Raw genomic sequence first — 16,143 nt, forward strand, 5'->3', positions numbered from 1 at the left:
ACCCGCTTTGGACCAAACTATAGATTACATTATATGTGTTACTGTGTTGAACTCACTTATTTTTTAAAAATGGCTGCAGAGAGGTTAGGTGCATAGAGAGGTGGGTTTAATGTTTCCCTTCTGCTGCAGTCTGCTTCAAACTGCTGACCTCCAAGCTCTTTCCAACACCTAAGCTGTTATTTAGCTGAAGCAGCTTTCTTCCCACCAGGTGGCAGGCCCAGCCATAAAGTGACAAAGTGCCTTGAGAGGGAGTCCCCAGGGAACCCAGTGTGTTACAGGTGGCTGTGAGTTAGGATTCTCTGTATGTGACAGTATTTTGCCTTCATAAAAATGGAAATACAAACAGTTTGCTATGTTGAATATATAATTGAGCTTTTTTGAGAAATAGCTATAGCACAGTTTCACATATTTGATTGGTCTATGGAGTACAGCAAACATTCAGATGAGAATGTAACTAATTTCTAGTAGGTTTACTGTACATTGTCAGGGTCTACTGAGAGAGACAGCAGAAAATACCATTCCGGAGATAGGGGGGGTGGGGAAAGAGATTCAGCTAATAAATAAATAAATGATGTACTGGTTTTGACCACAAATCAACAATATTTATTGTTGAGCTATCTAAATGCAAATGGTTTGTTTGATATTTTCCCATTACATAATTTTCAGTTAAGGCTGTTTTTACAGTAATGTCTGTAGTCCTTTATAGTGAAAATGTTAATTTATTTCAGACAGAGGAAGAACACACAGTCACTCATCTCCAGTATGTGGCTTGGCCTGATCATGGTGTCCCTGACGATTCCACAGACTTTTTGGAATTTGTGACCTACATGAGATCAAAGAGAGTGGGAAATGCGCCAGTTCTTGTTCACTGCAGGTGCAGTAAATAATTGTGCATATAACCATTTGGCATAATAGTTTGTGATAGTTCTTGAGTCTGCTTTATGAATATTGAATTTGTTATAGCTGATATTGAATCAAAACTGCTCTTGCTGCTTCAGGCTGCTTAGGGACTGTTCAAATGTATTTGAAGTGCTTATTCCTTTCAGTGGACTTTCCCAAAAGACAGAAAACATAGCTTAAATGTGACCGGTTGTAAATGCAACTTGGTTGTGTGATTTTATGTGGGGTGGGGTTTATTGTTATTGTTTTCTTTTTTTAAAAATAGAACTTATAGGAATCCCACTGGATCAGATAAAGGGTCCTTCTAGTTCAGCATCTGTTTCCTAGTGGTGGCCCACAAACAAGGCATGAAGACATAACTCAGTAGCTGGCACTCAATGGCATATTATCTCTAAACCTGAAGATTCCATGTAATAACCATGTCTAGTAGTCATTCAAAGACTTATTAATTTATTCCTCTCTCATATTACAACTTGGGGTCATGCAATGAAACAGATTGGCAGAATATTCAGGACAGACAAAAGGAGGTACTTCTTCACCTGGCAATTAGTTGATTCATAGAATTCTGTGCCATAAGATGTGGTGATGGCCACTAGCTTAACTAGCTTTAAGAGTAGAGTAGAAAAATTCAAAGAAGATACGTACCAGTAATGTAGCTATATTATGAAGTTAAAAGTGGTGGCAACCCAGAAGGAAAAGTGACAGTTCCACTCTATTCTGTGCTGTTTAGACCACATCTGGAGTACTGTGACCAATTTGGGGCACCACATTTTAAGATGGGCATCAACAAACAATAGTGTGTCTGGAGGAAGGTGACGGAGATGGCAAGAAGTCTGAAAACCAAGTCCTATAATTAATAGTTGAAAGAGCTGGATATGTTTAGCCTGGATAAGAGAAGATGGAGGAGGGACATGATATCTGAGGGGTTGTTATGCAGAAGAGGGCACAAACTGTTCCACAAGACAGGCCTAGAACCTATGAATGGAAAGTGCTGGGAAGCATATTTGGCTGAATGTTAGGAGAAACTTACTAACTATAAGAGCTATCTAACAGTAGAACAGTCTGCTTGCCTAAGAGGTGGCCTTTGCTTTGCCACCTCTTTGAGATGTTTTAGCAGAGGTTGGACTGCCATCTGTCATCCTCCATTGCAGGAGTCTGGACTCGATTACCTCCATGGTTCCGGGCAACTCTGATTCCATGGAACCTCCAGTTTCAGAGGCCACTGAATGCCAAGTGCGTTATTGCCTTGATGTCCCTCGTGTGGGCTTCTCAGAGGTATCTGGTGGGCCTCTGTGAGAAACAGTATGCTGGACTGTATTGACCCTTGCTCTGATCCAGCAGGGCTGCTCTTCTGTGTGGCAGCACACAATTCCTTATGGTGCACTCATAGACATCTCATTTGCAAGGTGCACAATCTCTTCTATGGTTGCATAGAGCACATTCTTGCTTTTCTAAACCATGCTTAAATATATATGCCAATATGATTTTAATCAGGTTGTCTAAGTTTGCTGTTTATAATTATTTGAAACCAGGATTTGAAGCTGGCTGGAATTTCTGGTTAAGCAGTGTACCTGATTATTTTTAGCTATCATTGATTTTGATGCCAGTGTATCCTTTAGCCACTGCTATGGTGGGTGGAGGAAGTTTGCCTTGCATAAGGGAGGAGCGTATCATCTTCTGGCCTGCTCTCAGTCTCTTAACTGTGAGGAGATAACTCCTTTTGCCCCCCTCTCCCAATAGGGCAGCTATGACCATTGAATTTTTCTTTGTGATATCCTGTTACTTCGGGGAGGGGGGGGCAAAACTCCTAGCTTAAATTAGATTAAATTACATATTTAACCATTGATTACTAAAACTTACTTGTTTTCTCCATTTTTCTGTGAAATGTTTTTCTTACAAATTTGCAAAGAACATGTTGCTGAAGTGATTTTTAAGTGTTCTGTTGTATTCAGCATTCCTAATATATTCAAGAGATTTTCAGTATTTTTTAAAAAAGCCATAATTTTAATATGAATTCAGGACAAAACATATGCTTTGGTTGTTGTTGCTTTAAAAAAAATGCAGTCTTGTTGCTTACCTCTTGCAGTGCTGGAATAGGCCGGACTGGAGTATTGGTTGCTATGGAAACAGCTCTGTGCTTAATTGAAAAAAGCCAACCTGTTTATCCACTGGATATTGTACGAAAGATGCGAGACCATCGTGCTATGATGGTGCAAACATCAGTAAGTAAAAAGTACAGGAGCCTATTTTCAATGTGTTTGACCCAGTTTCAATATATTGAAATCATATAATTGTAATGTTTGAAGGGTCCTCAGTGGTCATCTAGTCCTGCCCTCAAGCTGATGCAGGAAGTTCATTGCTTAAGCATCCCTTGCACATAGTGATTCTGTCTCTACTGAAGAACACTTAATTGCCTTTAAAGTTGCCATGCTTCAACAAAATACTTTCAGAGGGAGATTCCAGCATGAATTAGAACTATTCAAGAAATCCTGTTGTATTCACTGAGGCCTGAATTGAAACAGTGGTTTCCTGTGCACTATAGATTTCATTTGGCCTAGATAAACACATTTTGACTTGTGCCTCCTTCTCTATTCTGCTGGTTTATCTCTGTTTCCTGTCGCTGCTGCCTATCTCAGCTCTTCAGAGATGGATTTAAATCACCTGAAGAACCTAATGCTGATCTCTCCCTGCCCCCTGCACATGCTATCCATCTTGGTCTTAAAGGCAATGCTGGTGTTAACTTCAGTGTATGAAAATGATGGCATTGTAGCTGACCATTGTACTGATATTATATAAATGAAATCTAACTTAGGTTATTTTTAACCTTTTCCTTTTTTTATTGTGTGTGTGTTATGCAGAGTCAGTACAAATTTGTCTGTGAAGCTATTCTTCATGTTTATAAAGAAGGACTAGTACACCCGCTGGATTCCAGTTAGCATAAATGTGAAGAAATTGAGTTCATCTTTCTAAAGACACATGTCAAGCCCAAGTGGTTTGTGGTGATAGATTATGGCAGAGCTCGCCAAGGCTTTGGGGAAGAGAAAGCAAGTTTGTACCGTGGCACTTTAAAATTCTGTAGGAAATTACTGAACCATGTAATCTACATATGAATCAGGTAAGTTTGTAAAGGCATGTGATGTGGAATGTACGCACACAGAAAACAAGAAAAGAAAATCTTGATGTACTCGCTGTATGCACCTTTTATTGCCTTAAAACATTTTTCATTAGAAGATTCCAGTGCTCTCCATTGTGAACTGAAAAAGGCCAACCAGCAATATCAATGGAAAAGCAACCCAATTATTTGAAGAGCCAAGTGCCTTCATCGCCTAAGAGTTGAGTATTCCACAACTCCCACAAAATTGGACTGAATCATCCCAATACCAGTTAAAGTTGGCAATATTACTTTGCTCAGGCATATTTATGAAATGAAATACCAAGGGCTGGAGCAATGGCACTGTAACCTCTGTAAATCTATCTGCATCACTGATAAGCATCTTTAAAGCAGGCAGAGATCATGTGCTATGCAGAAAAGGCAGTGAGGCAACTGTATGTGAAAGAGGATACAATTTGTCTTCCACTGGCTGTTTTCATGTGCTCCTTGTGTCTGTATTGCTCTTTATCTTGTTATTTCTTCCACATGTTTGTTCTGAAATGGGTGGTGCTTTTTAAATTCAGTTTGTTTGATCTGCTCCTCTGTTTCAAAATCTGTTGTTCTTCAGATACAGATAGCAAAGTATCTTTTACTGTTCGTGTAAACATTTTAATCAGGTGCTGGAAGACTATCTACTGCTGACATAAATATACTGTTGCTGCTAAAATGTAAAGGGCATAGATGTTCAGATGCTAAAACACTTAGTTCATTGTCCATCAGATAAAACTTTGTTCTACCCTAATCATGGGCCAAGTCTTCCATTGCTTTAGCAACATCATTGCTATTGCTAAGCCATCCCATTGTGTTCAGCTCTCAAGTAACACATGGATGCATATATCGTATGGCTTGGGCAGATCTTGTGGGTGGATCTATAAGTACTCCTCCTCAGTTGCGGGATCACTTCTGCTTGCATTTTGAAGTATCTATGAAATTTGGCCTACGTGTGGATATACAAGGAAAAACAGGCTGCCATGCAGCAGCAAGAATACTACAAAAAACAAACAAACAAAATCTATTTATCTAGAATGCTGAAAAATCTATAGACTTGTCCACAAAGAAGAGCCATGGCTTGAAAAGTGTAAGAAGCTTATAATGCAACCCTGTGCATGCTAGCTCAGAAGTTCCGCTGTCTTCAAAGGCACTTACTCCCTAGTGAGTGTGTTTAGGGCTGCAGCCTTAATTAATTTATTACACATATAGCATTTGAGGTTTCTGTGTGTGGATATGAACATTTGTATGATGACAGCATGAGAATCAGCAATGGTGTGAGTGGCTTAGGAGCAGCAATTGCTCTACAAAGGTATTATATGAATTGATTTTGTTGTGTAATGTGAGTGAAATGTTGAAAAAACCTGGATGTATCACAATGTATGTAAAGTATGAATGAGTTGTATTTTGGTAATTTGCTTTATGGTACACTGGTCTCAGTTTCATTTCAAGGGAGAGAATTGGAATAAACCATCACTGTATGGTATTTAAGAATTTGTCTTTGTCAATAAGTGTATAAATTAAATTAAAAGAACATATGGAATATATCATCATGGACTAAAATTATGTATATAAAGGCTGGTTCTGAGAAAAATCATCTAGAAATTTGAGAAACATTGTGTATATGTTTATATTAAAACCTATTTTTTCTCTTTAATTACAAATGTAGCAGTCCAGAATTGAATTACAAATGTATTGTTGTAGTTTTCCCAAGAGGTTCTTTTTCTTCTCTCCTTTTTTCAGTCTGGAATCAAAAGGTTTCACAGTGAATGTGATACGGTGACCCTCATTGGGTTCTCAGCTTCTGAGGTGATCATCTTCATCATACATGCAGATTCATACCCAAAATGAGTTGACTAACAAGTTTAAATTCATTCTGATTATCTCACATGGTCATTTCAAATTGAAAATGAATGATCAGTTAATAGCATAGAAAATCATACAAATATTCTAGAAGCCAGAAAGCTTTGACTTCTCCATTGTTTTCAAGGTACATTTTTTTATTGGCGAATTATACCTTAGGGTACTGCAAACCCCCTGCTTGCTCATTCATAAAAATATTTCTGTTGTGTGTCTTGCACTTGGATTAGGTCCTCAGAGCAGTTTATAGCCAAGTGTCATAGAGCCGTATTGAAAAGCAATTGTGAGACAACAGCATGAAAATTAAACAGCAAATCACAACAATTGGAATCCAGAGCAAATGACCATCTGCCCTCTGAGCATGCTCAAAGAGGTAGCTAGACAAATCTCCCAGGTCAGCAAATGCCATAATTTGGACACTCCTAATGAGTAGGCCCAAGGGACGCGGGTGGCGCTGTTGGTTAAACCACAGAGCCTAGGATTTGCCGATCAGAAGGTCAGCGGTTTGAATCCCCATGACGGGGTGAGCTCCCGTTGCTCGGTCCCTGCTCCTGCAAACCTAGCAGTTCGAAAGCACGTCAAAGTGCAAGTAGATAAATAGGTACCACTCCAGTGGGAAGGTAAACGGCGTTTCTGTGTGCTGCTCTGGTTCGCCAGAAGCAGCTTAGTTATGCTGGCCACATGACCTAGAAGCTGTCTGCGGACAAACGCCGGCTCCCTTGGCCAATAAAGCAAGATGAGCGCCGCAACCCCAGAGTCAGTTACGACTGGACCTAATGGTCAGGGGTCCCTTTACCTTTAATGAATAGGCCCAATCCTTTGCCTGTGGAAAGAAGACAGCTATTTAGATACACAGGTCCCAATCCACTTAGGGCTTTAAATTGAAGAACCAGCAACTTGCACAGAGCCTGGAAATAAACTGGGAGCCAACTAACAACTGTGGACTTGCAAGGTCACCATATGTTGCAATAGTTTATCCAAGATTTGTATGTTTTAAACTGCTTACTAATTGGTGAAATTGGCAGCATCTAAGGGGGGTTTCTTTAACAGGGACCTTGTCACAATCACCTGCAATGCAGACAGAATTAAACCTTCCAGCAACAAGGAACTAATTACCTCTTCTACCCAGGCAAGCCACATGGCAGGTTCTTTTGTTAGTTTTTATTTAAAGAAAATCCAATCTAAGAAACTATGAGGACTTACAAGGCCAAGTTAAAAATCAGCTTCAATCAGCTAGTATAAGTATGGGTCAAGCACACTTGTTTATATCCCCAAGGATACTCTGTCCTCGGGCTGTTCAAACTGAAAACTATACGTCAAAAACTTGCCAAGATGAGCTGTGGCATCAACCAGAAGCGACCCTGTATTTAATGTGAGATCCAGGTCAGAATGAATGCAAGCAACCTTCCTCCTTCTACATATTTGCAAAAGCTCATACAGCATTACACATGTTTGGCTATTTATCTCTATGGTGAACTTATGGAAAACTGGATTACAGCAGTGTATTACTTATTATTACATGTGTTTGCACTTCTTTATTGGAAATCTTTGCTTCCTGTGCTAACATTGACCATAACCCTATCCCTAACCCCAATCCTAGCCCTAACCCTAATCTTAACTCCAGCCCTAACCCTGACATAAACCTAACCCTAAGATTAACCTAACCCTTAACCCTAACCCTAACCTTAACTGTATCCTAACCCTAACCTTTACCCTAACTCCAGCTCTAACCCTAACTCCAACCCTAACATTAACCCAAACCTTAAACCCTAATCTTATAACCCTAATCCAACCCTAACCCTAAATTTAACCCCAGCCCTAACACTAACATTGACCCCAACCTTAACCCTAACTTTAACTGCATCCCTAACCCCAACTCCAACACTAGCCCTAACCCTAATCCAACTCTAAACCTAAACATAATCTGAACCCCAGCCCTAACCCTAACCTTTACCCTAATCCTAAACCTCACCCTCACCATAACCCTAATCCTATAACCCAAACATTTACTGTAAACCTAATCTTAACCCCAGCCCTAAACCTAACATTAACCTCAACCCTAACCCCTACTTCTAACCCTAAACCTAACCCTAACCCAATCCCTAACCAACTCCAACACTAACCCTATAACCCTAACCCATACCCATCTTTATCCTAGGATAAAAGTATTTTCTTTTATAAATCCTAAATCATGCATTTAATGAACCCTAGGATAAAAGATGGGTGTTCCCATTGGATAAGCTTTTTCACAGAAATATTTCAAGCACAGTAGCTTACAAGTTTTCAATGAATTTGATAATTTTCAGATAGCACCATCAAAATACCGTACCACTCTATAAGATGCACCAGACCATAAGAGGCACCTAGTTTTTGGAGGAGGAAAATAAGAAAAAATAATATTCTGAATCTCAGAAGCCAGAACAGCGAGAGGGATCGCTGCTGCAGAAGAAGAAGAAGAGTTTGGATTTGATATCCCGCCTTTCACTCCCCTTCAGGAGTCTCAAAGCGGCTAACATTCTCCTTTCCCTTCCTCCCCCACAACAAACCCTCTGTGAGGTGAGTGGGGCTGAGAGACTTCAAAGAAGTGTGACTGGCCCAAGGTCACCCAGCAGCTGCATGTGGAGGAGCGGAGACGCGAACCCGGTTCCCCAGATTACGAGACTACCGCTCTTAACCACTACACCACACTGGCTCTCGATCCCTCAAGAGCGATCCCTCTTGCTGTTCTGGTTTCTGGGATAGCTGTGCAGCCTGTATTCACTCCATAAGACGCACACGCATTTCCCCTTACTTTTTGGGAGGGAAAAAGTGAGTCTTATAGAGCAAAAAATACGGTACTGCTTTTGGTCTCTAATTTGAGTACAGATAGGAACAACTATTGCAACTTTTGTTCTAGCAAAGGTTCAACAGCCTGATCAGTGTGACGTTTGCTGGTTACTCAGATTAGAAATCAGTGGAAATTTACTCAAGATTGCTGGATTGTCATGCTTGATTCACACAGCCAGTCCACTTCCCTGCTTTTGTCTGCAGCCTGGGAGGAGGTGCTGAAGGCATCTCCTGAGAGGAGAAACCTGTATCTGTTCCTCATCTGGGTCTTCCTTTCGGCAGTGTTGGGTTCAGGTTTTAGGGATCATGATGACAAAGGAAAAGTTTTAATTGATGGGGCTGCTAGTAAGAGGGGCGCTTGTTTACTTTCTGAGCCAGTGTGCCTATTCCATGGGGAACAGAGAATGAAAATATTGCTGACCGAGTTTCCTTCTAAAAGGAGCAATAGCATTCGTTTTTAAATTATAAGTTTGTATGCTTCCCTCAGTAGCTCAAATGACATCTTTCTCAAGCTTTTCATTTTCATCAATTGATTAAAGCATGGGTGATTGTTCAACTAAACATTTTTGAAACAGTATGACAGGACTAATTTCAATGCCTGGAGTCCCACATTATTGCTAAATGTGCTTCAGAACATGTGTCTCTGTGTGTTTTCTATGCTGCACACCATTTGTGACGGCTGGCTTCCGTCATGTTATGAAACTGCAGTCCTCAAAGAAGGATCTCGGGTTCCAATATTCAACCTGCAGTCCACTTTGGAAATAATTTTGCTACCATCAACCTGCAGGAAACATCCCCAATGACCAAATCCTCTCCCCCTCCCCTTCCCTGCGTTTCAGAGACATAATTAAATGCTTCCATTGCCATGTGGTGATGAGAGGCATAGATATAGTACAAAATCTCCTTGCATAACAAATATGCTGAGTGCTTGTCTCCGATATGTCAGAAGTGTCAACATAGAAACTTGATAATTAGCATCTCTAATGAAAAGGGATCCATCACACAATGCACTCTCAACTGCATTGGGAAATGAGGCTTGAAAACGCTAAGTAGCAGTGGTATAGTTAAAAATCCATTATTTAAAATAAAATAAACCATTTTACGTTTTCAGTTGCAGTATAGGTGTATTACCACTACCACCACCAACCTAGGGGAATAACTAATTTCTAATATCAAACTTAAGCACGCCATATATTGTCAGCATTTATCACCTTCAATCAAGCATCATAGACATTTTCAATTTCATGGAGAGAAACATTACTTTGCCTAGGATCAGCCCCTGCTTCTGGAAACTTCTGCTCACTCAGTCCACACTCCTGCTCATCTATTCTGTTTTCAGATATAGCCTTGGTCTGCAAGTAAGCATTCTTGCGTAGTATCCTTGGATGTGCAGAGAAAGAGTTAGATGGAAAGAAACAGGTTTGCTTGTTTGTAATTAGTTCCTGGGGAACCTTTTTTGGCCCCAGGAACAGATTCAGATATGGTAAACTTCTGGAGGGCCACATTCCATTGATGGGCAGGGTCAAAAGCAAAAAAGGAAAAGCATAAAAATGCAGAAATTCCCTCCAGTAGAATACATTAAAATGGCTTTTCTCCCTGACAGCCCCTGCCTCTGTTTTTGCTTTTAGGTGAAATGGGTGGTGGCACCTTTTTAAAAAAATGCATTGTTCACACATGTGCAATAGAATCCTGAGCCCTGAATTGCAACAAGTCAATTCCAATCTGTTACCTCCGAGGATGTGGACAGGCTGCTTGGATGAGTGAAACCAGCCACCTCTCTCCTTGATCCTTGCCCATCCTGGCTTATAAAAGCAAGCCGGGAAGGGCTGGGCGATGGGCTTTGTGGGGTGGTGAATGCTTCTCTGTGAGGGAGCCTTCCCAGACCCGCTGAAAGAGGCGGTTATTAAACCACTTCTTAAAAAAACATCTTCAGATCTGGCCAACTATCGCCCAGTCTCAAATCTTTCATTCTTGAGCAAGGTGATTGAGCAGGTGGTTGCTAAACAACTCCAGGCATGCCTGGAGGATGTGGACCATTTGGATCCCTTCCAATCGGGATTCAGGCCTCATCATGGGACTGAAAGTGCCTTGGTCACGCTGGTTGATGATCTCCGGTGGGCTAGGGACAAAGGTGAGAGCTGTTTCCTAGTTCTGCTGGATCTCTCAGCGGCTTTTGACACCATCGACCATAACACCCTTCTGGACTGTAGAGGAGCTGGGGGCACTGTTATACAGTGGTTCTGCTCCTTCCTCCTGGGCCATGTTCAGAAAGTGGTGTTGGGGGATGAGTGTTCAGACCCCTGGGCTCTCACTTGTGGGGTGCCTCAGGGTTCCATCCTCTCCCCCATGCTTTTTAACATCTACATGAACATCTCCCTCTTCTGGGAGAGATTCTCAGGGGGTTTGGGCTGGGTGTTCATCAGTATGCGGATGATGCCCAGCTCTGCCTCTCCAGATCAGAACCAGTGAAGGTGGTGAAGGTCCTGTGTGAATGCCTGGAGGCATGAAATTGTTTTAACAACAAAAAAAAACTATTTAAAATCACATAGAAAAGTTTTGTGCTCTACAGCGTCATATGTTGCATGTTTATAATGCATTAAAACACTGGTTTTTTGACTAATGTAGCTGAGTCCAAGGTTTTCCGTTCTGATTCAGTTGTAAAGAGTGGGTTTTCTGGGGAAAGTGGGGGTGCAAATGGAAAACTGCTCAGACCCCTGCCTAGAAAGCCCAGGAGAAGCGGAAGGCCACTCAGAACCATGCTTTTTAGGTGTGGGAAAGGCAAAGTGTAGACAAGCCCTGAGAAGCCTGACTGAGGCTGATGGCCCTTAAATCCCAGTCTCTGCTATTGTAGCCCCTTAACTAGCTGGTGGGTAGAAAATGCCCACTCCTTTCAATGAGCCAACATAATGTATCTTCCTTGAAAAGGTAAGGCTATAACCTTTTTTAATGAAACTGTACAGTCACCTATCCAATGTATCTCTGAAAGCAGGGGGAATAATACAGAGACACATCTGCAGTCAATGTGGAGTTCTTATGGAGTATGGATTGGCAGACATGAGCATTGAAGTCAACACCAAGGAAGAAAAACACACTGTTCTAAGGACTTAAGTATAAGCATGTCTGAATAAGTTTCCTGCTCTGCAATGCATCTTTGTTTGTTTGTTTGAAAGTTAGGATTTAGCTTCAGCCCTGTTCAACAAAGAAAACTAAACAATATCAAACGACAGCAACCAGAAAATAAGACGGCATACTTCTAAACTGACTATGGAGCACAATCCTATATGTAGGGCCCTTTGGCAGACACCTTCAACAGTTGTGCTTCAATCCTAATTTGTTTACGGGGTGTTTGTGTCTTCCCATTTACCATTCATTCATTCATACCCTATTTTTCAATGCATTTCCCTATCACTTTTAAACTGCAAAAAGACTGATTCTTTTTTAAAGTGAGATTTGTTTTAGTAGGGCAACAGTCAACTTTTTAAAATTCCACAACCTAAATTTACAATGTGCACATGAACACCTGCAAAATAGTGACTGTCTAGAGGCACTCTGAATTGGACATTTGTATTTTACTGATGGTTTTGAAAAGCAGAGCTGTCCAATTAAACAGGGGCAGCTTTGCCGTCAGTTAAACACTTGCAATTTGATTAACCAAGCATATCCCTAATAAGAATAGTATGTCCAAACCTCAACTGCAGCTATAGGTGAGTACTATTTTTCTAACTACACTAATTTATCACCTACAATAGGAGAGAAGCCTACAGCCCCCTTTTAGATTGAAGTGAATAGAATCCGTTTTGCTTAAACTGTCTAGTCCACCATTTCCATGACGGAGTCTTCTTGTGATGTCCCTTTGTCATCCGTTGACTTTGAGTTCAGCAGCATAGCGTTGCCAGGGACTGCAATGTTTTCCTGCTGACGTCTGTATGCCAGATTCCAGCAGCGAGGGTGGACAGGTGGGGCTCGCAGTGCTCATAATGTGGAGTTCTCGCCCCCTACAGACCTTTTGGGAGAGTTCTAAAAAACATACCCAGATGGCCTTTGGTTGATAAATAGTGGAACGTTTTCAGTGATTTTTATGAAATGTGATTCTGCTTCACTTGTCTCGGTTTACCCTGAACATCGTCTATAGATCCAGGTGCATCACACAAACAAACAGTATCATAGAAGTCTTTTAAGAGTCTGAGTTTCCCTAAGTTTTCTGTACACGTTCATGTACCTGATTTATATGAGTGTCTTCCTTTGTTGTCGATGTTATTGTGTGGGGTTTTTTTTAAAAAAAGAGATGCCATGTTCCAAGCATGGCCAAATTCTTGCCTTTATCTTTTCCTATTGGCCCAAGCAAGTATCTGAACTGGGATCTTACATTTAATTTTAGTACCTTACATATACTTAATTCACACCACAGCTTCAGTTAAAATTCCATTCACCTAGCAAATCCTACCATGTTATATAAATAGGTTACATAACCTGAATACTGAATCATGAATACACAAGCAACCCACTGATAAATGCATTGTAAATTTGAAATGATGCAAAAGGTCACAAGCACCAAATTTCAGATCCTGGAGAAAGCCGTTCATTTGTAAAGGTTTGTGGTTGAAATTTAACTCAGCTGCAGCTTGTGCCCTGCTTTACATCATTGATCATTTCTGCCACCAAACTATAGTTCTGTGGTGGGGTTGGAAATCTATAACAGTGTAAATTCAATATCTTCACAATCTATATTTTCCATGACTTGATTTGGGGTGACATGATGAAAGCATGCCTCTTATACAGGTGTAAACATGTTTATCCTGTTAAACCATGGTTGACAAATATATATTAGTCTTTAAATTAGTTTGTAATATAAAAACTGTGCCCCCATGACAATGAATCCTCAGTACCTTCACTAAGTTACACTTTGGACATTTATTTTGGGGTAGGTAAAAGTAAAGGGACCCCTGACAGTTAAGTCCAGTCGCAAACAACTCTGGGGTTGTGGTGCTCATCTTGCTTTACAGGCCAAGAGAGCCAGCATTTGTCTGCTCCGCAGAGTTTTTCCAGGTCACGTGGCCAGCATGACTAAGCCGCTTCTGGGGCAACGGAACATTGACACCAGAGCAGCGCACAGAAACACTGTTTACCTTCCCGCTGGAGAGGTACCTATCAATCTACTTGCACTTTGACGTGCTTTTGAACTGTTAGGTTGGCAGGAGCTGGGACCGAGCAATGGGAGCTCACCCCGTCGCGGGGATTCGAACCGCCAACCTTTTGATTGGCAAGCTCAAGGCTCAGTGGTTTAGACCACAATGCCACCCGCGTCCCTTATTTGGGGGTAAACACTAGGAACTAATCTGGTCTCAAACCAGTCTAAAGTTTGTAGAGTAGTGATGCCCTAAGAAATGGTAGCCTAGGTTCAAGAAGCCTTGAAGCACAGTGAGAAGGAAGGCTCACACAATGAAAGTCTTAAAGCAAATTAAGTTGAATTGCGTAGATACTTGAAACATCATGGACAAGAAAAGGAAAAATGGAGAGTTGTTAAAGACCAACTTAGAGAGTGAGTTCTGGGGTGCCGGGTAGAGGAGGGATGTTGAGGGAAGCATGCCTCTTGTGATGTAAGAGAAGTCGGCAGAACTGTAGCTATGTGGGGGAGGGGTAGTTGGACTTTTCCCCTGGGTGAAGCCTCTAGGGGGCGCCATTGAGGCTCCCAGCTTGTGTGTATGTATGCAAATGCACATGGAGGGGGTGCCAAACTGGGTCTTTGACCTAGGTGAAATAAATAAAGCCTAGTTTCACCCCTGGGAGTTGGTATTAATATGCATTTGCTAGGACTTATTAGTGCTCTTCCCACCATATGTTTGCTCTGTTGGAATCCTGGAAGCAAAGCCCCAAGTTTGAGCCAAGCACACTTTGGTAACGTTGCAAAACACGCAGCAAAGGAAAGTATTGAAATATAGGCTGTAAAACCTTTAACATGTGACCTTCCAGTGAGTCCCCAAATGTCCTCTTTTAAAAATTCTTTCCAAACTATCCCACTTCCCTAGCACAGAGATAGACCACATGCTTGGTAAGTCATAATATGGTTTACCTACAAAACTCTTAAAAGGTCAGATTCATGTGCTTTTCCATACAGTATTCAGAAAAAATGAACAAGCAGTCCAAATGTTGCTCAGTGACAAATGGTAAAAGTTTCTAAACTACTGGTATAGGGGAAAAAAACTAGTTTCAGACTCAGTTCTGTTCTGAAACAAAAGAGGTTAGTTAAAGCCATGTATCTGGAGAGACCAGCTCATACCGCCTTACGTACTGAAATCCACATGGAGAGAGATACATAACAAAAGCTGGTGACCCATTTCCTCACAAGGTGGGGAATAATGGCATAGAACAGCTTACTCTATGGTTTTAACCTCTTCATTGACTAAATCAGGGGTCGGCAACCTAAGGCTTATTGAAATTGAAATACTTTATTGTCACTTTTACAACTTGTATACAGTGAGATTACACGAGCACCCCCCACTCAGCTCTCTTGGTCTTAATTCCCCTCGTTTACTGACGCACATCCACCAAACCCGAAAGTCAGTTGTCCTGTTGTTATCTTTTCATTCAGCAGCCTAACAGCCCAGGATAGAAGCTGTTCTTTACCCTGTTGGTGCTTCTATATCTTTTGCCCGAGGCAGGAGATCCAGAAAGTGCCGGCCAGGGTGTGAATCATCCCTGAGAATTTTCTTCACTCTCCTGAGGCAATGTTCTTCAATGATGTCATCCAGCGGATTCACGGGACAGCCCATAATATCTAGTGCTGTATTCACCACCCTCTGTAGGCACTTTCTATCAGTTGATGTCAAACCAGCGTACCAGACCATGATACGCTTTCTATTCCAGGACACTTTCTATTGTGGACCGGTAGAAGGAGATTATCTTTTTTAAAAAATAATAATATTTATTAATAGTTTCAGAATAATAGAAAAAAGAGAAAAATAAAAAACAACAACACTACAATACATAAAGAAGGAAAAAACACAAAACATAAAAACCAATACATCAATGCAACAAAAAAAACAAAAAGAAGAAAAAACCTCAAATCCCAAATTACATATCTTTAACTTCCATTTGCTTGTTTCATTGACCTCCTCACACCTCCCCTTTTGTATTCTAGTTTAATTAGTTATTTCAGCAAATTCTTTCCATCTTTCTCAATTTTTGTTAAATAATTTATCTTAACATTTTAACCTAATAGTTAACTCAATAAATCCTTCCCATCTTTCCCCATATTCTATTCTGTTATTTAAATTACCTTGATTTATTTAACCTTATCTTACCCTAAAATACCTTAAAGCTTGAATCTTAATGCTCAAATATACATAGCTCCTGATATCATTTCTGCTAGAGTCATATAGTTTCATGCCAACATTTTCCCTAATATTCATTTATTTTAG

The 16,143-nt window shown here is 40.8% G+C and overlaps 2 protein-coding genes and 1 long non-coding RNA gene across 20 annotated transcripts in view; 2 read left to right on the forward strand and 1 right to left on the reverse strand.

Annotated features, from left to right (window-relative positions):
• The window catches only part of PTPN3 (protein tyrosine phosphatase non-receptor type 3), a 90,284-nt gene extending 84,581 nt beyond the window's left edge, over positions 1-5,703 (forward strand). For all 18 annotated transcript variants that reach the window (XM_083473155.1, XM_083473156.1, XM_083473145.1 and 15 more), the window contains 3 exons: positions 729-874; positions 2,987-3,122; positions 3,759-5,703. In XM_083473155.1, coding sequence (XP_083329281.1) covers positions 729-874; positions 2,987-3,122; positions 3,759-3,836 — 360 coding nt within the window. In that variant the 3' untranslated portion in view covers positions 3,837-5,703. The remainder of the gene's footprint in view (positions 1-728; positions 875-2,986; positions 3,123-3,758) is intronic.
• MOCOS (molybdenum cofactor sulfurase) overlaps positions 1-16,143 on the forward strand; it is a 237,680-nt gene that overhangs the window by 181,149 nt on the left and 40,388 nt on the right. The gene's annotated exons all lie outside the window — the stretch shown is intronic.
• LOC310692411 lies at positions 4,486-11,221 on the reverse strand. Its single transcript, XR_014518774.1, has 2 exons — positions 9,507-11,221; positions 4,486-7,495 (listed from the first exon to the last, which is right to left on the reverse strand). It is a non-coding gene; the product is annotated as an uncharacterized lncRNA (long non-coding RNA).

Source organism: Podarcis liolepis (genome assembly GCF_965112155.1).
Source record: "Podarcis liolepis genome assembly, chromosome: 13".
Taxonomy (NCBI): domain Eukaryota; kingdom Metazoa; phylum Chordata; class Lepidosauria; order Squamata; family Lacertidae; genus Podarcis; species Podarcis liolepis.